We start from the raw sequence: 25,520 nt of genomic DNA, 5'->3' as shown, positions 1-25,520 counted from the left end.
AAGCAATCCAGGGTTCTAGCAAGAATAATGTACCCCTATGCACCAAGGGCAGTATAGTAGATCTGCCTTAGCTTTGAGTTGAAGTGGCTGTCAAATATTAGATGGGAAGGCCCAGTTAGCAATAACTGGAACTGTGCATAATGTAATCTGTATGCCATTTAAGCAAGACATCTCAGATTAATTAATGGTAGAAATATCCACTGTTAGTTTTAATATAAAATTAGGCCTAGATGACTTTTGAATGTGAAAAGAGAGATAACATCAACTTGTTTCGGACAGCAGATAGTTAGAGTGATTCTGCTTATCAGAGAGGAACTGAAAATAAAACATAAAACAAAAGAAAAATTAAGATGGCAAAAATAGAGAGGAAGTAGAAGAATGGCCTTAGCAATTTTTGGTACTCATCTTGCCCAATCCTAGTTCTGCCCCCTCATCTCCCTCCCTACAATATCCTGAAGTCAGGCTGGGCTTACCATTAAATAAATTAATGTTGTCATTTCAGAACAAGGACAATGAATTTGGAATAAAATCTTACCAGCTACCCTTTTGGGTTATCTCCCGGGCTAAATTCTTGGTATTTGCCTAAGACTCGTGGCTCTGTTCTAATTGCCATCCTGTATGCACAGCTGTACTGGAGGTGACCCTAATGTCTGTCTTTAGAGGTAACCGCCATCATAGCCATGATGCCTTAGTCTGAGGTCTGCCTTATAACAATGTAGGCTAAGTAGTAGTGCTATTGTGACCAGAGATATATGGTAACAACATATTTGGTGTATGGAATTGACCACATTGAAGGAATGGCAGAGTCTCTTCCTATCTCTAGTGGTAAGTTCTCAATCTTAAGCAAAATTTAAGCAAAATTTACTCCTGAACTATTTCTGTCCTCAGAAGGAGATACTTCTCAACTGAAAAAATTGTATCTCTCAACTTCCTTGGGCTATCAGATCTGCCCTATGAAAATAGCTGCTAAGAGATATGGCAATATCTAACTCTTTATTGCCATCTAGTGGTCATCTGGATTGTTGCAACCCAGTATCTGTTTTTTACACCACATTGATTATTGCTTTCAGTAGAAAGACGCTTCCTATGTTCAAATGCCATAGTAATGTTATCAGACTGTGAAGTCCACTGGTTAAGTTTTGAATTTCAATCTATAAAGCCAAGGCTTTTTTGCTTTTATCTACATCTACATCTACACACACACATACACACACACACACACACACACACACACACACACACGTTTGACAGTTTGAATCCCTAATGCTGCGTAATGGAGCAAGCTCCATTTACTAGCATTTCGAAAGCTTGTAAAAATGCAAGTAGAAAAATAGGAACCACTTTGGTGGGAAGGTAACAGTGTTCCATGAACCTTCAGTATTTAGTCATGCTGACCTTGGAGACATCTTCGGATGGCACTGGCTCTTCGGCTTTGAAACGGAGATGAGTACCGCCCCCTAGAGTCGGGAATGACTAGCATATATGTGTGAGGGAACCTTTACCTTTGTGTGTGTGTGTGTGTGTGTGTGTATGTGTGTGTTTGTGTGTGTGTATTTGTGTTGGTTTTCCACATAGCCTCCAATATGACTTAAAATAAAAAATACCAGTATACAAAATATAAAGTTGCTTAAATCTACATTACAGTGACCGATTAAAATAACAGAAGCATATTAAGATTAATATACCTATAATTCCAAAGCTATCTGATATTGAAAGTCTGGAGGATTGTGTCGATATTTGCTAGGAAAGAATTTGCCACGTCTGAGATTCCAGAGTCTTTGAGAATATGAGATCTATAACTTTAGGGATTATTTTACCCTCAGATTATAGAGACAGGGAGTCAGTTGAGAAATAATTATTTACTGGACCATCTAGTAAATGAAGTTTACCAGGAGAAATTGAACCAAAAACTGCCTGAAACCTGATCAAGACAGTAACCTATGCAAAATTGAATGCAATATGTTTTGTGTGCATCATATGTAAAAATAAGTGAATGGGGAGGAGAAGAAGGAAGAGAAATAGCTTCCTAGATTTAAAAAAATAGCATGTGTGGTAAATTATTGCTAAAGGCCAATTCAAAACCTGAAAACCTCAAAGTTTATTGCAATTATTTATGACCAAAGTCTAAAAAAAAAGATGGTTAAGTTCAGGAAATTTTAGAAATCTGGATTGGATTAACAGTGTGGTATGAACGTGATTTTTTCATGAGCAATTCTGCAGCTGCAAATCAGCTCTTTTGCAGAGGTCAATCCATAAGCCATAAAAACATGCATCTTCCTCTCCCCAATTTGCATCTCTCTTCAAGCATTGGGAAAGGAGGGTGCCTCCTCCTGTCATGGATCATCTATTGCAAAAGGGTTGACTTAGGAATTGTTCATCAAAAATACAAAAACAAATGAAACATATGCATGAGGGATTGTGCCACAAATTTCAGCTATTGTCATCTTTGAATACCACTAAACCTTCCTGAAAAAGAGGATTTTTCCCTCTTTTTCTTTCCCATCCCTAGTTACCCCCTTGTAGTGCAGAGCACAATTCTTTTGGCTCTCAAACCCCTGATTAAATAAAAATTTCATTCCATTTCCACAGAAAACCTCCCCACTTGATTTAGAAAGTAAAACATTTTTCTGTTTGAAATGTGTTAGATGCTGCTGTATTTAATCCCTGTTGCATTAGAGGGACTTCTTACCCATTGGGACATTCCACCCAATGAGGTTTCTGCTTCCAAATCCAATCCTGGTAGTGAGATCTGTACTTAAAGTATTTTGTACTTTTTGTATTTTGAATAAAGATGAGACTTTGAGACTATGACACTAACAGATGGAGATTTACCACCATTTAATAAGTCCTATGAGATTGAATGGGACATTTTCTGGCTTCCAGTGCATACATTTATGTATCCCAGATCAATCTGCTAATTTGAAAACTCAGTTGGTTTAGGTAGTGTTTAGTACACAGCACACTAAGACATTCTGTTGCCTGTATCAGAACGACAAACTCACTCTCTGAAAATTAAGCTCTATAATACTCAAATTCAGCCAAATAGTTTGGCATGTGAGATATTCTTCCCTCACACTTAATTAAATAACTAACATTTTGCTTATTTTTCATGGCAAAAGAAATTTGCTACCCAAATCTGTTGTGTAAACCTATGCAATGGTATCACTGGTCCCTAGTAATTCCACAAGTGAGCCAGTACAGGCTTAATAAATTACCTTCTGCTTTACAGTTCCAGAGCTTGGAATATAAGAAATGATTTATTGGTCTTTTACAGAATATGAAGTGTACCCTTCATCATAAAAAAGCAAAATAATTTGAGAGTCTGATTAAGTAATTTATAAAATCAAACCATTTTCCTAGTTTAGAACAAACTGAAAATAGAAAAGCTCATTAAATAGTAAACAAATTATTTCCACTAAACCTCCCTAAAAGAAGAAAGTAAAAAAGAGAAGATTGCTTTGAAAAAAAAATAGGTCTAATCATCTACTATTTTATAAATCTACATTTGCTCTCAGAATTAAATGTAGGGATGAAAATGTTTAGAAAAAGTGACCACAAGTGACATGATACTAAATGGTTTAGACAAATTCAATGACATTAGTTGAAGTAATAAAACTTCCTCAGCTAGGAGATAGAGAAATAGAATTTATATGACTGCCCAATTCAAAGAGTGGGACTTACAAGAGACTTTCAAGAAACAACGAAGAAAAAAATAATACCAGATAATAACAACAATATGCTGAAAATTAGACAGTATCAGCAATATTTTAAAGTTGTTAACTTTATCCTTCAGGCATCACATAGGTGTCCCTTGTTAAGATTTTACCATATTATTTTGCCCTCCTCCAGGTGTCCCATTTCTTTGGGTTTCTGGGAACTGCCACAAGATACAAATGGCATTTCTAAATGAGAAGGTTCTTGAACAATTTCTTTCTTTCTTTCTTTCTTTCTTTCTTTCTTTCTTTCTTTCTTTCTTTCTTTCTTTCTTTCTTCTTTTTGTAGATATTTGTATAAAATGTATACTTTCCTACTTTTTTCTAACTTTTTTTCTTACCAAATATTCTTAAGAAAGAAAGACACAGTGGAATTTATATTTGGCAGAATTCCTTTTGAAATTATTGCTCATCTTCTCTAACTTTTACCCATGTTGGGTGGGAATTCTGGGAATTACATCCCAGAATACCTAGGCACTAGATTGAGGAAAGGTGGATTGTTGAACAGGACCCGACTATATTAAGTATGGCTGAGGTTTTTTGAAGTCTGGGTAACACCAGATTGCTTGTTTGGTGTCAAAGCTATTTATTTCATTTCTTTTTTTTTCTTTTATAGTTAAACTAAATTTGTCCTCCCCTCTAAATGTTGAATATTCAAACTTTCACTAAAAATGGAGCAAATATTTTTATATTTGACATTATTCTGTTTTTTTCTTTTTTTACTGAAGTCAATCTTTAGTAAATATTTTATTTAGTAAATATTTATTTAATCTAATAGGGGTTTTATAAAAAGAATATCAAGAATAGAACATCTCAGTGTCAAGATTTCTACATGATGTGAGGAGATACAAATGTTGAAATACTGTTGTCAGCCTCATACATTTCCCAACTTAAAATGATTTCTAGAAAGCAACAGAATTTTATCCTTTACAATAATTTTCATCATAACTTGTAACTTTATTTCTAAAACATTGTCTGAATGCATAAGGAGTATTAAACATCATTTAGAATATAGTTCACAGCAACCTTTCAAGAATTATTTTAAAATATAACACCAAGATACCATTATTTCTGTTATGAAATATTGTAATCAGGCATAATAATTATTATCACCTCATTACAAAAATCTAAGGATGTTTATTTTTTGAAACAGGTAGAATTTTTAAAAGCAAGGCTTTATTTCATTTTAATCCCAGCAGAGCCCTTTGATTATTTCCAGTTTGCAATTCATAATGAACAGTAATTTTATTTCACAACCTAATTCTACACTTGTTTACTTGGAAGTAAATTAGAGAGATATTGGAATCCCAGGTGATTATCTTCTGTTTGCATACATAAGTGGGTTAGCTCACCTATATTTCTAAAGCTGCTAGGAAGAATCATGTGATTTAAGGTCTTAGTCCAGCATCCGATTTCAGTTGCAGACTATCAAATGTGTGCTGAAGCACTTGAGGGAAGCTGAATGGTGATGAAAATCTCAGTAAGTTTGAGAAATACTGAGATTTAAGTTTATTTTGTGAAAAAAATATCATAATCATAGGACTGGCATTTACAATACTTGTGGACACCTGGTTTCTGATCTTAATTCACTTAGCTGGTTTCAAGAATGCTACCCAGTTCTCTAAAGGTTTGCTGAAAAACAAGTCTCACTAGTTGCAGCCAAGCTTATTTTCAGATGAATGAATGTAATAGGCTGCAGCATTAATCCTCTAAAATTACTCTACATGCAAGTTAAATTGAAAACTTACATCACTCTTCCTCCCAGCACAGTTTCTATGCCCTGGTTTAGAATTCTGGGATTAGGTTTACCCTCCAGAATTTTGCAGTTTGCTTCTCATTGATTCATTGCAGCTTCCTTCTCACTCATTCATTGCTGCTTTCGCCCCTCTGAAAATCTTCTAGATAGATAGATAGTTAGAGTGGATAGATTAGATAGATTAATGGACAGATAGATGATAAATAAATCGACAGACAAACAGAATGATAGATGATAGTTGGATAGATTGATGATAAGTGGATAGAAGGGAGAGGGGGGGGAGGGAGGGAGACAAGAGACACATACACTTCCAAATAAGAAAGTAAAAAAAAATATGTACCCCTATGAATACTTCATTATGACTTCATTATACTTTCTCTGTTGATTTCCATATATCTGTGGCATTTCAAATCACCTATTTGTATCCAACAGTTACATTGCAGTCCAACTTATTGGGTCAGACTGGGAAGAAAGGCTGTTCTACATATTTTCCAATAGTTTTTACTTTGAATACTTAGATACTATAAAAATTGTGCATAGCTTTGTAAACTTTCATCTAGGAATATTGTTGTTTGAAGAAAATTTTGGAAGGAATGGATTCTGAAGAAAGTGCTGTTCCTACTTATGCTATGCACAAATATTTTGGCCAGTGATTGCCAAATATCTGATTTTCAGATTAAAGTACATCCCTATTAATTTAAACTTGAACTGCCAAGTGTATATCTGTGTATGACAGATTATAACAGTGGCAAGATAAAATTAATTACATTAATTATTAGACTGTAGAAGCTGCTCTGATAAATCATATGTTTATTTCCAGTTACTTTATTATTATGTGCAGATGGAAGAGCCTAAGGGGAAGATTCCTTTCTCACATAAACTTTGCATTCAGTGAATTTAATTAATAACAAGAAAGGATGAAGACAATTAGGAAATGCACAGTTACTTTTCATTAATTTATCGTCCAAAACACAGATCGTTTAAAAGGGAATCTTAGGATTTAAACCTTGAAAGCTTTTTTTAAAAAACTGGAAAATATTCTGCAGGAAACATAATGAATGTTTTCATTTATCAGTTAGGTATTTTTGAAAACATTGCAAAGAAAATATCTGTCTGCAGGCGCTAACCCTTGAGTATGCAAACAGTGACAAAATAAAAGCAGGAAATCGGTGTAATCGTAACACCACCAACAGCTTGAATCCCGTCTTTACTTCACTTTATACTGATGCAGCCATTTTAGCGCTAACATTCATGCGGCCCTTCCATTTTCAGAATTTCTCAGATTGCAGTTGTCTCCCACTTTGCTTATACCCGATACGAAGCTTTTTCCTTTTCCTTTTAATCGAGGTAACCTGCATTTATTAAGTTTTTGCCTTCCCAACCTGGTGCGTTTGGGACTTTGTTTCCCATTCTCCCCAGACTTCTCATGTTGGTTCGGGAAGGAGAGGAACACCGATAGAAAAATTGTTTCTTTTCCGCATGCTCAGGGTTCAATTTCCGCATGCTCAGTTATTAATTTTTGTAGGGTCGCATCGTTTTTCCGAATTAGGTAACATGACCAGAAACCTGCTTTAGGAAACCAAATAAAATACATACTGTACTGCAAACCTCCCCCCCCCCCCAACATACACACCGGAAAGAAGGACACAAATTTCTGTGCATCTTATTCACAGGTAAATAGAGTTTAGGACTTAATGGTTCCTGGTTGCAATCTGGTTATTTTCAGATACCTCATTTCTGATTTAATCTGTTTGCACAAGAAAAGTGTGTTTTCAAGTTCGAAGTGACAGGAGATAAGTTTTTGTACTTCCAGTTTGTTTGGATTTTTCACAATTGCATCTCAAAAGCATAACCTTTCAATCCGAAAGAAACCTAAAAGCAGATTGTACACCAGAAGCTTCCAGAGTTATTTATTTATCAGATTTTAAAACCGCCCATCTCCCTCTCAGTGTTATATTGGGCCGAGGAGGGATAATTGCCCTATATGTGGAAATGCTTTCCCTCTCCAGCTCAGCCAGGGGAGCGTTTATTAAAATTGGCCTTGGAGATGGCCTTTCCTTCTGAGAAACCTGTAAAATAAGAATACGCGAGAGAGCGTTCATAATATGAACCCACAAACTGTAAAACGAAAGGAGCTACAAGCCAATCTCAAATGTTGATTTTGGCATGACTATGCAGAAAGGAAAGATCCAGTCTTAATTTCCTGAATCTGCCCTGTAATTCTCCGCTCATTCGCTTGCAGTCTCCGTGGCCCTCCCTCGCAACTCCGAAGGCCAGGCAGGCATCTCGGCAGAGGCCAGGAGCCTCTTGATTTCTATGGGGCTTCCTTTCTAACAATGCCCTCGGGTCGAAAACCTCCCCTCTGTGTCGCCGTGGCATCTTGCAGCCCCTTCAACCCTCTGCTAGTAGAATTGGGGCATAACTGCAAAACCTCGTCATTTGGCCGTGGATGTTGCCTTCTTCTGAGCACATCGCACCACAACGACTTCTTTCCAAATCTTGTATGCCTCGCTTTACAATATGCCCATAAAATAACTTCTGGTTGTTTCGGCTTCCCAGAACAGATGGGGAAGGGGGAAATCTTCAAAGTGCCCAGAGAATCTCCGGATGGAATTTAATGGGCAGCTCCCGACGGGGGAGTGGATGCAGCGGAAGGCAATAGGCGCTTGACTTTCAACTTGACGTTGAACTCCCCTTCAAGGCTAAGAGACGACGCCTCTCTAACCTTCCCGTTGCCTTCGAATTAGATTGCCCGCAGGCTCTGATCAGGTCTCCGGCCCGAATATCTAAAAATGGCCGCCCCAAAGGGAAATTTCCAGTTTCTGAGGACTGCTAGGTTCTGTTCTTATCGGGCAAATGAAACGCACATTTTGGGGGCACAACGTTTTTCATCCTTAGTAACATGCAATCCACTATGAAAGAAATGCATTCTGTTTTGCTATCACAATTCATAACTTTGGGCTACAAAATCCGGACGAGCAAAGGGGGCAGTAAAGACATATAAGCTCTTCCTGTCCATCACCCCATTAATTTATCTTGGACACTAACTGAATAAGAGTAGATGAGTCAAAAACATAACATGTCTTTTTTTTTTTAAAAGGCTATATTTTAGAGCACCGTCTGTACAAGTTTTCCCAATCAACGTCAAATATTCTACTGGAATCTCACCGGCATCCCTCTGATTAGGGCTGCAGTCAAGAGCCCATTAATTTGGGAGAAAAACCCATCCAATATAATAAGATTAAAGAAAGAGGAGGGTAGGACTGCACTGCCAGGCTCCATAATAAGCATAACTGAAATCAAAAGAACTTTCTGTTGAGCAGACACTATTAGGATTTCTATTGTATGGTTCTATTTTTAAAAATTTAAGAAGGAAAGTCTTAGGACTGTTAACATTTTTCATGGAAGATTCACAACATTGTTCCATAATTAGAAATGGGAAGGGGGAGGGATAGAGAGATAATTTTGGAATGCCTTAGATTGTTAGAAGTAAAGAAAAATAGTTTAGTTAATCTATTTTTGTAAATGCTCATGGAGGATTTGAAAATATATTTAACTTTTCTCAGTTTGCACAAAGAAAGAAAGAAAAAAGTGTTCTGGGTCTATAAGACAGGGCTCACAAGGACAACTTAGGGAGAAAGCAGTAAATTCTCTGTTGTGAATATGCAATCTTAAAACCTAATTTATTCCTGCAACTGAAGCTTTTCCTAATATATGGTAAGTAAAGTGCAACGTTCTGATTATATATTAGTATAGCAATGAAGGATGAAGGTAGAGAATTCTATAAATCTTCAGTGGCCTAGATGTTACTAAAATAAACTATTTTGCTAATGCACTATCCTTATTTCTGAAGAATCATTTGGTTAGATTCAAATTATTATTTTTTCTTTAAAAAAATAAGGAGGAATAAGCCAATGTTATTGAAAGTGTGGAGGATGATGGTGCAGGAGTGCACAAGTCTGGAAAGATCTGGCAAAACTGAGTATGTGAATCTCGGCCTGATCCCATTTCTCCAGGCAAACAAATGCCATTCATCGCCCAAACCATTTTGCCTTACTTCCTGGAGTGAAGAAGATTTGCCAGAGTTATTTAATATCTTCTGCACAATCTTAATCCATATATCCTGGCACTAGGAGAAGCATCTTTGTAGAACTGTCCATTAATTAAATCCTGTTTATATTCTTCCACTTACCAAAAAAAAAATGGGTGTATGATGAACAGCCTCAAAAGGATGAGACAAAGAAAGATGATGCTGGAGTTTAGTATTTATTTGTTTTATAAAGATTTATATAAGTTCCTATATTGTAATACAGCTCTGTTTATGGTGCAGGACTGGATTGCATTGACCATCCACAACTATTCTGAAGCTTCATTTTGATTATATTTTGGTTGTGTGAAAGAACTGATAAAAGCAGGCTTTTGTTGTGAATTCAGCAGCACTGTTTAATTCAGGCAAATTCAATAGTTGAAATGTATATAACCCTACAATCAATCTCTACAGGTGGGTAGATTCTCATAGGATTGTAATGCAAGCTTATTGCAATGGAATTTTATGTACACCCTTTTAAGGGGGGGAGTCCTTTAACTTTGTATGTCCAAATAGCTGGAGAGGGTCTTTGGTGTTCTGTACAACTCATGTCCTTTAAGAAAAAAACCCACAAGGAATTGTAACACTTCAGAGACTAGCCAATGTATTATCTCATAGCTACAGGTATTGCTCAAATAGATTTATCAGATTCCGGAGATGGGACTTGATCCCTTTCCCATTAACTGTCTGATATAAGATTTCTACCACCTCCTTTCCAGGAAGAAAATAAACCTCAAACAGTTCCTCCACTCCCGCTCTCGCCCCTCCTCCCTCCTCCTTCTTTTAAATATTTTATTCTCTGCCAGTTCCAAAGTTGATTAGCTGCATAGTCCATAGTGTTACCTTGGTCAGCTACTCATGGCTTGGAAAGGAATTATTTAAGATCTTGACCAAAAAAAAAAGATGAGTGAGAGAAAAAGAAAGTGGGAGAGACAGATAGATGACAAGAGGAAAAGCTTTAATTTCTATTGACTTTACATCCAAATAAGCTCAAGCATTGAACTTACTTGGATTTAAAGGGAAGAAGAATATTGTAAGGGAAGAATATTGATACAAAGATATAAAGTTGTCAAAATAACATCTGAAAACCAAAAGTTTCAGATTTCAAAAAGATACATTGTTGATTAGCTTATTACTCAGAGGTAATGAACCTCTGAGATTACTACCTTAGTAATGCTTTTATACTGACAAGACTAATGTTTTATCTTCCTTGACTGCAGAAAAAGAAATCTAAGTCTAGAGACATTCTGCTTAAAATGTGCATGGGTTTGATTTTTTAAAATGCATGCTTACTGTTTTTTCTATTACAACAGTATAAATTACAATGTTATCAACTTCCAGTTATACAAATGTGGTGCATTTATTTTGCTTAATTGTTTGATACACCCATTTTGCATGGGAAGAACTCTGATACTTCCATGTGGAACCTGGAAAGTCCCTTGCAGCTTTGTGCCCATTGCAGTAGTTTCCAGAAAGAAGAGCAATGCTGTCCAGGAATGCAGAATGGTTGCAATCCAACACATCTGGAAGGCATGGGCTGGGGAATTACTCCAGTGGGTCATGGACAGCTTTCCTCAGCTGACATCTTCCAGAAACATTAAGGAACAATTCAAGCCAATACTAACTGATTAATAGAGGACATCAAGCTAAGGAAAACAAGCACATTGTCTTCTGTACATTTTGGAACAGAACACATGTCTGGGGAATGTAATCTTTTGGCACTGATTCCTTTCAACATGAAGTTAAATAGTTACATCTTATGCATTGCTTTCTTCAGTCACATTGCAGCACAACGTACTTATACTACCCAACATTTTATACTGTCTATGAATGTAAACAAATAATCATTCTTCCTGAGTAAAATTTGTATTCTGTTTGAAATCAGAAAAGCTATCCTAATGACTTATAGTATGTATATATCCAAATAAGAAACACAAATAACGTCATTCAGCTAACTGGAAAAAAAGATGCATATTCTTTGCTGTTTGCTGTCTCTGAAGCTGGCTTCATAAAAGACACTCCTAGTTATGAAATTAATCGTTTTCTGGGTTCACAGAAGACACTGGATCATAAGTAAAAACATCAGGACATATGGGGGAGGGGAGGAGAGGGGAGGAAAGGAAGGGAAGGGAAGGGAAGGAAAGGAAAGGAAAGGAAAGGAAAGGAAAAACTAAACATACAAAACATATAATACTATAAAAATGCAGACCATGACTTTTAACAATCTGGTTAAGCATCTTATTCACCCTTAGCCCATCTGTCTAAGAAGAGGATGACAATATAGTCCAGGATCAAATCCTCTGTAGCCATCCTAAGCATACATGCTTGTAAGTATAACCTATTGGCATCCATTTCAAAAATTGGTCATGTGACTCTTTGGAAAACAAAAACAATATAAAGGCAAGCAAGTAAATATTTCTCACAGCACACCATGGACGTTAATGAGCCTTACTTCTGGGTAGCTATGCACTTCAATCTACTACTAGCCTAAAGTGTTGGTTGAAATGAATTTCTCTTCCTCCTCTTCTTTCTCACCATCCACCTCCAGTTTTCAAAACAGAAGAGTGCAGCAGGCAATAGCCACTGTTGAATGTTGTCTCTTCTGTATGCCAAATTAATTTTAAAATCAGAAACCTAAAAGCCAGCATCTATTTGCTGTTTCATCATCAAAGCAATTTAAAGGCAGAAAAGGGTTTACTTCACAAGTAAGCATTTGGAATTTGGGGGACTGCTATCACTTTAAAGTAATTTTTAGTTTTAATTTCAATGACTTTTTTTTGCCTTACGTTTACCTTTCAGTTGATTTAGCTGTTGTGGGTTTAAATGAATTGTTGGGAATTATGTTCGATCTATTTGTGAATCATCACAAATCTTGTGGATTTGGAGGCAGAGGACATAAATTTTGTAATAAACAAAGAAATAAATCATTCCAGCTGAATCCCTTCATTTACATCTGAAGCTTTCCACAGAGAAGCTTGCAAGTAAATAGCATGCAAAGTACCAGGCAAGAGTGAAAGTACAAGGAGAAAGTTAAGATAGTTATAGTTGAGTATGACCTTCCTCTTTTTGCACCTATCTGTTTTGGTTAATTTACTCTCTCCCTCTCCCTTCTGTGTGTGTGTGTGTGTGTGTGTGTGTGTGCGTGCGCGCACGCACGTGCACGCGTGTGCATGTATCTCCTGCCCACAATCTTCTCTGTATACTAGCAATATTGTATAGAAATCGAATAACTCCTAATTTATTCAGCACCTCCTCCATCTTCTCACAGAGAATACTTTTGGATTTGAGTTCCCACCATCACTACCTGGATTTGGCCCACCTGCCCACCTCTTTGACTTCTTGTGCCATTTATTAGAAAGCTTATTCATGCTGGAATATGGCAGAGTAATTAGCTGAAACAAGGACACACCTTTGGATAGTAAAAAGGAAAGGGACAGATAAAGTCATGAAGGAAATTTTAGTTGTGGGGAGGGATGGAACTGGGTTTTTCAAAGGTATTTATTTTATTAGATTTCTATCCAGCATTTCTTCCAGGAATTCAAAAAGTTGCCCTGTGCTACCTCCAGAGACTCAAACCTATGGTTGCAATGAGAAGAGATGACTGGTCAAAAGTCATTTATATTTTATTGTTTTCTGAGTGAGGTATAAAGAGGGTAAAGGGGAAATAAATCTGTTACTGAAAGGATATTTGTGATTAGCTGCAGCCAAAAGAGGCAACACCAGTGTAGATACATAAGGAGATCTCTGATCTCCTCTGATTCCCTGAGGCTTTTACTTCATTGAGAGGTTAATAGAAATCAATAAGACCAACTATCCTCCATGCAGACAGATACTTTACTGGGCTAAGAAATATAAGAAAGGGAGAGGCAGTTTTAGAAATCCAGCTGAATTTGCAAGGTGTGAGGAGCAGAGTGATATGAACGAAGAATACTCTGTTTGGCCTCACTTCGCTCTCCCCCCTTCCTTTTTACTACCCAAAGGTACCTCCTTGTTTCAACTAATTACTCTGCAAAGATAGTCTGAGAGATTTCAATAAATTGACAAATCTGACGAAGACCTTCGACTTGAAGGCATTATTTAAAGTAGTAGAAGTCTCAGCTGCTAAATAAATATCATTTCTAGCCCTATACCAACACCTCCCCGCCAATCGGTTGCCCAAGAACCGTCCACCTTTCATTTCAGCGCAACCAGGTATTCGTCTTCCCGCCCCCCTGTTCGTTCATCAGTCCCTACTTCCCAAACAAGTTGTAAAGGTGTCAAATGGTTGGGTTCTGAATGGCCTCTCTTCGAGGTGGGACTCAGGAGCCTATCTCCTTCCCATTCCTTGGTGGCCAAAGCGAAAGTCTGACTCCTCAGGATCTTCCCCGATTCAGAACAAAAAAGAAAACGATCTATCAACTATCGATCGATCGATTTGTCTTTCTGTCTATCCTTCAGTCTCTTGAAAAGTTGTTACCGGGAAGGATACATTCCCAGGGGCGCCAGTAGCCAAAAGTACCAGGGAACTGTTAAGCTACTTGGCCAAAGAATTAACAATTGAGATGGAAGACAGAACGCTGTAATGGAGACACTGAAAACGCCTCGCACAGAGATAAAGTGATTGCCCAATTCTTTCTTTGCTGGACGGGGACCTTTGGGGTTCGCCATCGTTTTTCCTTCTGCCTCTTGAATGGTACCCATTCTCTGGAGGGGGAGGGAATTTAGTATTCTCCCCATTCCACAAGGGAAGGCTCTGCCGCCACCACCGCAGGCCGCCCCTTTCCCAAAGAGAAGACGATCACGTGAGGGCTCTGCCACTCCCACTCCACTCCCCCCTTGCCACTACAGCATTTTCGCAATTGTTGCCCCCTCCCCCCGCACGTCTTCTGCCAAAGCGCCTCAGCCAATGAGCGGCCCGTTCTGGGAAGCCACGTCCTTCGCTTCAGGTGGGAGCGGGAGAGGGTAGAAGCGCTGCGGTCGGGCTCCCGGGCGACCCTCCTTCGGTTGCAGCCAGCCTTTTAAAGCGGTCCTTCCGGCCTTGCCCGCCTCCCAGTCCTCGCGCCCCGCTCGTTTCCATTCCCCGGGCAGAGCGAGGCGAGCAGCAGCCGCCCATGTGCCCTTCGGCCACCCTTTACGGATGGAGCCCGAGGCAGCCTTCGGAGGAGCCCGGAGGAGCCTGGACGAGGCGCCAGGCAAAAACCTGGATGGGTTGCTGAGCTTGCCTCCTTTCCCGGCCGGCGGCCCCTGCAGGAACGCGGCTCTCGCCGGGGCGGGCGGCGCGTCCAGCCCCCCAGCGCACGGCCCCTCCAGTTACGCGCCCCTGGATGGGCCCCTGCCTCCCTTCGGCTCAGGGGAGCCTTCTTTGGCCAAACAGTGCATCCCATGTCCGGCCGTCTCACAGACGCCTTCAGCCAGCAGCACTTCGCCTTTCCCTTACGGCTGTTTAGGCGGCGGCTGTTATTCGTACCGAGTGGCCCGCAGCTCCCTTAAGCCGTGCCCGGCGCCGCCCCAGGCCGCCTACACCGCCGAGAAGTACTTGGAGGTTTGTGGGCCTGCAGCCGGCGCGCCCCCCTCCCAAGAGGATTATACCACCCGCCCGGCTGAGTTCGCTTTCTACCCGGGCTACGCTGGACCTTACCAGTCCATGACCAGCTACTTGGACGTTTCTGTGGTTCAGACCCTCGGAGGACCTCCGGGAGACCCCAGGCACGAAACTCTCCTGCCCGTCGATCCTTACCACGACTCCTGGGCCTTGGCCGGGGGCTGGAACAACCAAGTGTGTTGCCCCAAGGAGCTCAACCCTCCAGGGCCCTTTTGGAAAACTGCCTTTACAGGTAAAGCTTGGTGCCTGGAGAGCAAAGAACACACTGCCACTGTCGCAGCTCTTGGGGGCGGGGGCTGATGGGAAGGAGCTGAAGAACCAGTCCTGGAGCATCAGGAAAGTGTTTTGGGTCGATTCTGCTTGGAAGACCCAGTTTTCAGCTAGGGGTTTGTTTTTTGTCCTGAGAAGTAGTCTTGCAAAAATGTGGGAAAAGTAATTCAGCTAGGTAACATATTTGCATGACAATTTCCCACAGATTGGGTAACTAGGGAAGAGAAACAATTGCTGGTAACAAGCAGTCAGGATGTAATTTGTCCAGGATTGAATCCAGTGCCTCCATGAGATAGTAAAGGGTGCCTTCCTTCTTAGCATGAACACAAGTTTCCACTACAGAATTTAATTGAAGACAGGTGTACTTCAACTTGATATTTATTTAGTAGGCTTTGCCCTAATAAATTTTCTGTAGAGAAAAACTGCAAACTATAGGCAGAAGTGACATTTTGGAATTTTATATTTTTAATTCCTTGCAGTCTCTTTGGGTGCCTTTGGTCTTCTCTTGATTCTTCATCAATATTTGAAGAACCAGCTGTTCTGAAAATAAGACTCATTTTGTTTTCCAAAACATGGATATGACAGAGTGACTTCAAACCCTTTTCAACAATTAAGAAAATTCTTGGTTGAGTGCCTCAATATTATTAACCTGCTAGCAGAGGCTAGCCTAAATTTAAGACAGAAGCGTGCAGGATGGGGTATTCTTTGCACCAAGGGGACTCTCTCAGGAAAGAAGAGTAAAGGGAGTTTGGGAGATCTCCTGCCTAGCAAGATCTGCTGGGTTTTTAAGCATTGCTGGGCATACATCATCTAACTGATGTCAGAGAGGTTGTAAAAACTATTGGGCTGCAATATTGCCCAGAACAACCTTTCCCAACTTAGTGCCTTTTTGAGTACAACTCCCAACATCACCTGCCACCAAAATTTCCTGACATGGTCAGAGCTTCATGAAGGAGGTAGCTCAGATGAAGAATTAAAAAAAAACCAGACAAACTGTGAAAACTGTCCTTCCAACTCCCTATTCTGCATGATAGCCTGAAGGTAATAATCTTGTCCTTTAGACCCCCTAGAGAATTCTCTGATTTTGTGATTGCAAAATGTTTTCCCCTTCTCCTATATGATGAGTTTTCCGCCTCTTCCCTTTATTTCCCAGACTGATTTTAAAAGTGTCCAAAAGGTGTGGGGGGGGGGGGAGAAGAGCACCTTCAATTGTTTTTTAAAGACAGCTTGGATCGGACAATCTTTCTTATGAAAAGAAAAAAAAGGGGGTGGGATAGAATTTGAGGAGCAGCCACTATAAACACCATCCCCCTGCCCAGTGTTGTGATTCTCTTTGTGGTCTACAAGTGACTAGGGGTGGGTGGGGGTTAAAATTCTGTCTGACTTCGCCTTAAGAGATTGTGGGACCTCCCTCTTCCCGCTACTTTTAGTGCTGTCTCAAGGCCAGGCCAGCACAATTTATGGCTGCAACCCACCAAGCCATTACTGGCAGTTTAAGCTTGTAAAATTTGGTGAGAATTCTCAGGGAGTACATGTGCTTCTCCATGCAACCCTGATCAGCAGTCACTGGGCAAGTGTTGCATAAAAGTTAGTTTGTTATTTTTATTGGCTATTCTGGAAGCTAATCTCCCAAGCCTAAATGGGCAAAGATTTCAAAACAGAACAAAAATAAAAAACTTCCTGTGAAAATCTCTGCATACTTCTAAACTTTAATATGTTTCTGTATAAATTACCTCTGCATTACTTTTATACTATTGTCAATGCATAAGAATATATATTTGCCCCAGCTTATGTTCAAAAGGTTATTACCAGCTCTAGCCCAATATTTTTGAGTGGGGGCGTGTCAAACGGAAAAAATGACCTATAACGCAAGTGAATATTTTTATTTGAAAGTAATCAGTTTATTTTCAGTGCTGCAGCTACAAGTCCAATAATGCTCTTTCTCATGTTGCTTAATTTTTATGTTTTTTTAAAAAAATCGTTTATGCTTTAATATGTTGCTTTCCCCCACCCCCATTCAAATAAGTATTGACTCTTGGAACTTCATGGACAAATTCATGTAGTTTTGTAGGCAGGATTTTTTTTTAAAGTGTTTTATCCATGCCTTTTTCCTGTGGTTAAAAGAAAGTGACTGACTCAATTATTTTGGGCCTAAAGCAGGACTATAACTTAGGTCTCTCCCCCCCCCCCCTTGTGATCCAACACCTTAATCATTAGATCTAACTAACTTTCACTGCTTTAATTAACAATACCCACATTTGAAAGAGTCTGCCAAAATGCAGTTATCAGGAAATAAATTTGGCTGTTTATTTTGAGCTCAGTGTTGAAAATCCTTTCTCAACATTTAAATTAAGATTGACAATTCCTTGAAACAGTATTTTATTAATAAGTATCTGTTGTAAGCCATAATATTAATTTCATTTTAATATCAACAAGAATTATAGGATATTACCCAGGCAATGTTTAAAAATACACTATATGCTGATATCATCATTTCATATTGTATTTTTCACTTTTATTACTTACATAAGTACAACTTTATTAAGCTTGTCCAGTACAGTTCAAGATGAATATAACATATAAAAATACTGTTGTAAAAATTATACACATTTCACAAGTTAACAAATTTTTAATACGTATCTAAGTTGCAAATCACAATATAATGTTTTACAAATGTGTACATCTTAATAGCATACACCCTAGTGGTTGAACTTTCCAGAGATCACAAAATCACATTCTTTAAAATGTTTTTATTTTTAAATTGGCCATTCTTCAATGATATCTTACTTTAATTCAGTATTTCAAAATTGTTACTATGTCTATTATTTAAGAAAAAAATAAAGGGTATAATAATGGGCAATGTACATTTTTTTAAAAATCCATCAAAAAGGAATTGGATTAGCTAAATGGGGCATTTGCAGAACTTTCTCTCCATTAATGGTTGTGGTCCCAGTGGTGGAATGAGGTAATTTTAGACTCAACTTATTCATTTTCTGAAGAGAAGAACCTTCTTAAATGGTAAGTGTGTTATTTTACTTACTTGAAAATGTAGTAAACTGATTGACTCTGTATGACTGTCCTCTGATTGATTGTAGGTGATTTGAAACCCCATCTCCCGCCTGTACATCAATTCTGACTTCTGCTACAGTCTTACTTTGAAAACATCTCTGAGTTCCCTTCCCATAACGGAGTTATTAAAACATATTGATACAGTTATTGTTACTTGTTGAAGTGTGTGTGTGTGTGTGTGTGTGTGTGTCTGCCTTCAAGTCAGTGTGGACTCCTGGTAATTGTCTGAACAAGTCCCTGAAGTTTTCCTGGCAAGATTTTGGAAGTGGTTTGCCATTGCCTGCTTCTTGTGACTGAGAGTGTGCGACTAGCCCAAAACACTCAGTTGGCTTTGTACCTAAAATCTCCCAATGTCTAGCCTAGTACTTTAACTACTACACCAAACTACCTCCCATTATTGTTACTTACAGTTGCATAATAAAAAGCTATTCACATTCTGTAATGCACAACAATTCACACCACATAAATATACATTGCTTTTTGTTAATACATCACACCACATGTAGCTTGCAAGAAGCTTCTGTATCCTGCATTAACATTTCAGCATTACACATACTGCTGTGCAGTATACTTGCCAGCTTCTCTATATATTTGCAAGAAAGAGTGTTACTCCAGGGAGTACGAAGAAAAAAATGTATTAGAAAAAAGCAATCCTTGAATAAAAACAAATCTTCCATCTTATAGGCTTTAGTCAAGCATTTTCCAATATTTCTATGCAACTTAGAGCAATTTAAAATCTAACGGGTTATCACGCTTAGAGGATAAACACTGAAATTTAGAAAATACATTCGTTCTGATTTTTAATTATAAAAAGCATGAGTAATGATATATAACTTAATTAACTCATTATATGAACACATGATTTTCACCAAAAATACCATATATCATGTTCATACATTATAGATTAGAGGATCCAGTCAATGATTTAAATTGTATACACTGGCAATAATATATTTTATTTTAACTAAAATAAGTCACAACCAAAATTCCTAGAGTGAATCATTTTACATTAATGTCCAGATCTGTATTGATTTATTTCATGCATAAACCATGAAAATATGATGACTGGAAGTAGACATCTAAAATAATATTTATGTGTTGTAATCAACAGAAATAATTTTGAGTAAAATGTTTTCTCATTGCCTAAGCACATAGACATTTAGATTTTGCACATCCGTTGTGCTTTTTAAAAGGAGAACATAGCTAGGAGTGACAGAAACAGCTGGGTATTTGGATTTATTTTCTTTCTTGTACTTGATTAAAAATGCAGTCTGGGTAGTTTACAAGGGTAAGCTAGTCATGCAAATTAATATGGATTGTTTTGCTTTGCAATATTTAATGTCAAAAGATTCTCCCAAATATACATTTATATTATTTTTTTATTTAATTCACTGCAAAATTGTTTTTTCCTGGATATTGAATTTGTACTGTTACAGCAGTAAGATCTGCCTGAGGCCAAGAACTGTGTTGTTCTTATGTTTAGTTCTTTTCCTCAAATTTTAGTAAGAGCAGTAGATTTAATAGCATTCTTAGCTACAATATATTCTTCCTCCAAAGAACCAAGGGGCAAGTAATGAATTTTTTGAGCTGCAATTACTACAGCTCCAGTAGAATTTAATTTGTTTAAATTCAATAATTCAGTGCAAGAAAAGAGTCTATTATTTATTAACGTTTGCAGAATCACTTAGGGTGGCACAGCCCCCATCATTTGTATCTGCAGATTTGTATGAATTAACAATTCCAACTGGGAGTACAAACAACGCTAAAGCACAGGCCTGTGACCTTGAGTAATAGCCTAAAGGTTTATCCTGATTTAAAAGTTTTACCTGGGAGTAAGGTCTTAAGAGAAACCGATCAGACTTCACAACAGATTTTAGCTTCAAATCAATTCGCTTGCAAAGGTTTGAGCCTGCAACACCTAATTGGGATCCTTTGTGATTTTGTCCTCTTTCATTATTATCATAATAAATTAACCCCCTATGAATGGATATATGCATTGGGCTACTTTGCCTTGGGACAGAGAAGGTTGGAAAATTGTTTTTGGGGAACGTTATTGCCAGGATAACATGATGGGATAATCGAAAGTAATCCTGATTACTTGGAGGAGAAGGGGGATAGCGGCGGGAGGTGGGGGAGAGCCAGATAAATTTATCCTAAGAATAGGCCGAAATACCCGTTTCCTCCCATGCTGATGCCTTCTTGGCTCACGCTATGTGCCTCGCTGCATTTTGCGCAGATGTTTTGACGAAAATTTAATATAAAGGAGCAGGATTCTCTACCCCGGTCTTGGAGGATGGAATGCGAAAATAAGGAAAAATTAAGAGTGGGGGATAAACTGGGGGCGGGGGACAAAAACCAGTGAGCATGTGTGGGAAGGGGGTACTCCGAGCGCCCACTGCCCTTTCCAGGGCCCCGGAGAAACGGCTAATAAAGGGCTTGAAGGGGGGGGGGGTTACTGAACATGTGCGCCTGCCAATCTGCCGGATTGCCCCTCCAACTCTTGGCTGCTTTAACCCCCGTCTCTCTTTCTTCCCTCCGGACAGACGCCGTAAGTCAATCGCCCCCCGAGGGCTGTACCTTCCGACGCGGCCGCAAGAAGAGAATCCCGTACAGCAAAGGGCAGCTGAAAGAGCTGGAGAAGGAATATTCCAGCAGCAGGTTCATCACCAAGGACAAGAGGAGGAAGATTTCCGCCGCCACTAACTTGACCGAGAGACAAATCACCATCTGGTTTCAGAACCGGAGGGTGAAGGAGAAGAAAGTGGTGGCCAAGGTCAAAAGCGCCACCGCCAGCGGCAGTAGTGGAGGCGGTGACGACGCCTCTTGAGACACGCGCGAAGGAAGGAAGGAAGGTGGCCTGGAGGGAACAGGCCAAGGAAAAATCGGGGGGAGCAAGAACTCCCGCGGGGTCGCCCACGTGAGGCCTCCAAAGCCTCCCGCCCCCACCTTCCGAGGCCTTCTGCTAAGAGGCGGCGGCCCTATTGAGGGCCTCCCCTGATCTCTCGTCACCTTTTAAATTTGTTCTTAATAATATATTTTAATTATTATGGTTGCTATTGCTGCTTTGTTTCCCCCGAGAAATTAATTAAATTAAATCACTGCGGGAACAGCCGATTTTTTTTTAAAAAAAACACCACCACCACCAAGCGATACCCTCCTCGCCCTTTTTCTGATTTTATAAGAGCGGGAGAAAGGGGAAAGAGGAGAAGACACCGTGTGCAATTATTTTTCCTTTCTTTTCCTTGAAAAGAAGGTGCCTTAGGGCTTTTATTCTGCGACCTTGCTTTCTTTGCCTGAAATTCAGTAATTCAGAGCTGCTTTAAGGGGTGGGGGGGAGAGAGTAGCGAAAAGGCACCCCCCAAAAAATAAAGTCGCCTAAAATCGACCCGAATGTAAAATAAATTTTCAGTGACCTCGATGGCTCATTTGCTGTGGGATCCACTTGTCATTTAGCTGAATGAAAATATAAAACAGAGGTGAAAGAATAGTTATCTCTAATCTGTGTAATATTGTAGTGCATGTATGTATGTGTATATGTATATATACACACACACTACAATATTATGCTATATATAAATATATATACTGTGTGCGTACTCACCTATGATCATGCATACTTAGCATAATCTATTTTGCGGAGAGGTAAGATAATTGCCTGTACTATAAGATTACCATTATATATTTTATTTTAAGACTTCGTGCCGCATATGAGGGCTGACCACCGCCTGAAGCTTTTGTTCTTGTTGATGATGATTCATACAGTATTTGCATACTACCAAAAACTAATTAAAAGTGCCTTTGAAGACACTGAAAAAAGCCGTGAGGGAATTTGCAATGTAATAAACACAAGTTACTGCATACCGAAGGAAAAGCCATCTTTAATGTTTCATATTATTTTAATCCCCTCCTAGAGGTATCAATCAAAATAAATTTTGTTGCAATAGTTCCGGGGTCAAATCTTGCCCTGGTCATTCTGGAATCATAACGTTTTTTCCCCCTATATACGTATTTAAAAAGGGGACATAGAAACATGCATACGCGCTTTTGCAAGTCGCGGGTTCTGCATCGTGCAACTTTGACGCTTTCCGCTTTCTATTGCTTTGAAAGTCTGCTCAGATATCCAGGCAGCTGGAAGGGAAAATCCTTGCAATCCACGCGCCTTCAGAAGTCGGGGACAAGAGCATTCGGGGACTTAGGAGCAGGTCCCATCATCTTAGTGAAAGGTCTTTACGGGGTCTTATGGCGTCATTCAAAGGGTCGCGGAGCCGACAGAATAGCGATGATGTCATCGCTAAAGCTTCCGATTGAGTGGTCTCCTGGTGACCACATGGAGTCTCCAAGTTGCCTTGGCAACAGGCAGCCTTTGTGTTGCCGCAACAACGGCTGGGTGACGCTGGAAGATGCTGTAAATCGTTCGCCAAGAAGTGGCCATTCAGAGCAACTGATTTTTTCCTATCAATACAACGAGAGAGATTTACGTTTCGGAATATCTATTGGTTATATTGGATCTGGAGGCCGAGATTTTGAAATGGCCATGCCAAGTGGCGCAGGAGGGTTGGTTAGCCCTCGGATCTCCGCACCCACTGGAACCCTCCAGCCGCACGCCGAAGCAAGCCAAACTCTGTGGGAGGAGCCTGAGAAGGGGAGTGAGGTGCTGCTCGCAAAGTACCCCTAAACAAACGAAAATCTTTTCTAAAATTCTAATTTTACAGAAGTATTTAGAAACGTCTCTGGCGCTCGCACTGATTATGATTCTATAGGAAAGGACACCCTACGTATCTGACCCCACGTTGCGTCACCGACTGATGCGAAGATGTGCAAGTATATCGCCTATTTATATATTTTTGTATTGCACAGTACATTATCCAAAATAATACAGAGATTGCATAAGCAGTACTGTATTTATTATTTGACACAATATGATCAACGATACTTAAAAACGAATAAATATGTGATATAAAATGCATGAGGAAACAAATATAGGACAGTGATTAATATTTTGAAACTTCCCGCCTTTTTTTTAGCCCTTTCTTTCTCCGAAGAAACTTTAGAAACCTCAAAAAAAAAAAAAAAAACCCAAAACCCTACACACAGAATGGAAATGGCTCGTTGGTTTATAAACAACTTCCCAGACTACGTGGTTGCTCCTCTTTGGGGTCCAACTTCGACTTTTTAATCTGTAACAGAGGCCCATGGCAAATGACGGCCTCTTCTCCCATTCAGCGCGTCGGTCATAAACCTCAAAGGTCCCGGTTTTATTTTAGGGCCTCAATTTATTTCTCTCTGCGTTGATAGCCACACTCTTCAACTAGCAGCCTTGCTTCGCACCCTCTCCGGGGATTGTTGTCTCGCAGAATTAAATGCATAAAACTCAAGGAGAGGTTGACGACGATCACCAAAAGGAAAGGCACCGGGGCCAAGTTCAAGGATAGCTGCTCTCTCGTGCCATGCCCTTTCTCCAGAGATGCTCCGTAAGCCTCCGGGAGACACTTAGACGTTTCAAAATGACTTCGCCTGTCAATTGGTTCGGATTTTACAGTCGGTAGCAACTGCTGTGCGTACTGCGGTGCCTACTTACTTGTTAGGTGAAGGAGGGGACAAGAGAAACTCCGCCGTTATGCTTCTTAACCATATGGTAGGAAGAATTACACGTGAAGCAGGAAACAAAGGACTGGGCAAACTACCAACAAGGGAAGCCAGGATTTTTTTCCTCTCGGAGGAAGTGTCCTCTCGGAGACTGCTTGAACAAGTCCCCAAGTTTTCTTGGCAAGTTTTTTAAAATATATATGTGTGTGTATATATATATATTGTTTGCTATTGCCTCCTTCCTAGAGCAGAAAGTGACTGACCCAAGGTCATTCACCTATCTTTGTGCCTAAGGCGGGATCCAAACTCACCGTCTCTTGATGCCTTAACCACTACACCAAACTGGCCCTGCATACTCCTCAATATGTACTTCCAAACTCGGGGAATTCGTATTCTTTATTTTATTGAACATCATGATATTCCTGTTGATCCTCCGATCCAAAGACCTAGAGATTTCTTGCCAGGCTTGCCGGAGATCAGTTAACACACGATGTTTCCAGGGCTTGAACCTGACTAAATCCATCTAAAAAGAGGAATGCAGGAGCAAAAAAGGGGAATCAATATATATTTTGGACAAGGGGGATACTTGATATTATCCCCCTCCCCCCTTTGGGATAATCTCCAGTTCCCAGTCTTCTTCAAAGGCTGTGAGCATATTTCCTCTCTCTCTCGTCAACCTGAGAACACAAAGAGAAAGATTGTAGGGTGACGGCTTACTTTAGAGGTACTTTTGCAACTAATATTTGCTATGTCCAGTAGCAAGGCAAAGGGAGAACAATTTTCCATCTACTTTAAATCATGATTTAATTTTGACTCTAGAAATCAGGATTTGGTTTACTCCCAGTAGATAGGTCATTTAAACTTTGACTCAGGTCTCTTGCCCCTGGAAGTAGAGGTTCTTAAAAGCCAAATAAGTTTAAGAGGTTTCCCTTAGAGGAAAATATAGTATATACAGCTGTGGAGTCCTTGGTGCTCTCTAACCTCTCTAGCCGCCAGGAGTCCTCCGGGATTGGGCGGCCTATAAATTGATTTAATAAATAAAACCTTGTTTGCTTTCAGACCTTTCATTACCCAACTAGATAATATCATCAGTGCTAGTGAGTTTGAGGTTGGCTCCCTATTTACATAGCTTGTCCTGCCTAGCGCTGATGGGTGTGGTTTTTAAAGGTTTGTTGAGGAAACGATGCTTGCTTTCAATATTAAGTCATGAGCCCCACCTTCCGGTTGCGTGGTATAGCACAGTCCGCAGTGTTTCCTTCCCTCCTCCCCTCCTTTTTTCGCCTTTCCTTTTACTCCTTTTACTTAATATGTTCCTACCACATTAATGAAGTTAGTCTACCCGTATGTCTCTTTTCGTGCTTACTATCAATTTTGATGGATTAAATAAATCATTAAAAAATTACCTCCCAAAGCTGAATTTTCCTATTTTGTAGATCTGAATTTAGGACAAAAATTAGG

The 25,520-nt window shown here is 39.5% G+C and overlaps 1 protein-coding gene across 1 annotated transcript; it reads left to right on the top strand.

Annotated features, from left to right (window-relative positions):
* Positions 1-14,672: 14,672 nt before the first annotated feature.
* Positions 14,673-21,303, top strand: HOXB13 (homeobox B13). The gene is made up of 2 exons (XM_032235937.1): positions 14,673-15,369; positions 21,020-21,303. Exons 1-2 carry the CDS (start codon positions 14,673-14,675, stop codon positions 21,301-21,303), a joined length of 981 nt encoding a protein of 326 aa, XP_032091828.1.
* The last annotated feature ends 4,217 nt before the right edge of the window (positions 21,304-25,520 follow it).

The sequence above is a fragment of the Thamnophis elegans genome, chromosome Z (genome assembly GCF_009769535.1).
Source record: "Thamnophis elegans isolate rThaEle1 chromosome Z, rThaEle1.pri, whole genome shotgun sequence".
Classification (NCBI taxonomy): Eukaryota; Metazoa; Chordata; class Lepidosauria; order Squamata; family Colubridae; genus Thamnophis; species Thamnophis elegans.
Note: the sequence above shows the minus strand (reverse complement) of the source record. Positions and strands in the feature narration are given on the sequence as shown.

Excerpts from the sequence above, each read along its gene's own strand:
- HOXB13 (XM_032235937.1), top strand. The coding sequence starts at position 14,673 with ATGGAGCCCGAGGCAGCCTTCGGAGGAGCCCGGAGGAGCCTGGACGAG. Across the intron at positions 15,370-21,019 it reads TTGGAAAACTGCCTTTACAG|ACGCCGTAAGTCAATCGCCC; the intron begins GTAAAGCTTGGT and ends CCCTCCGGACAG.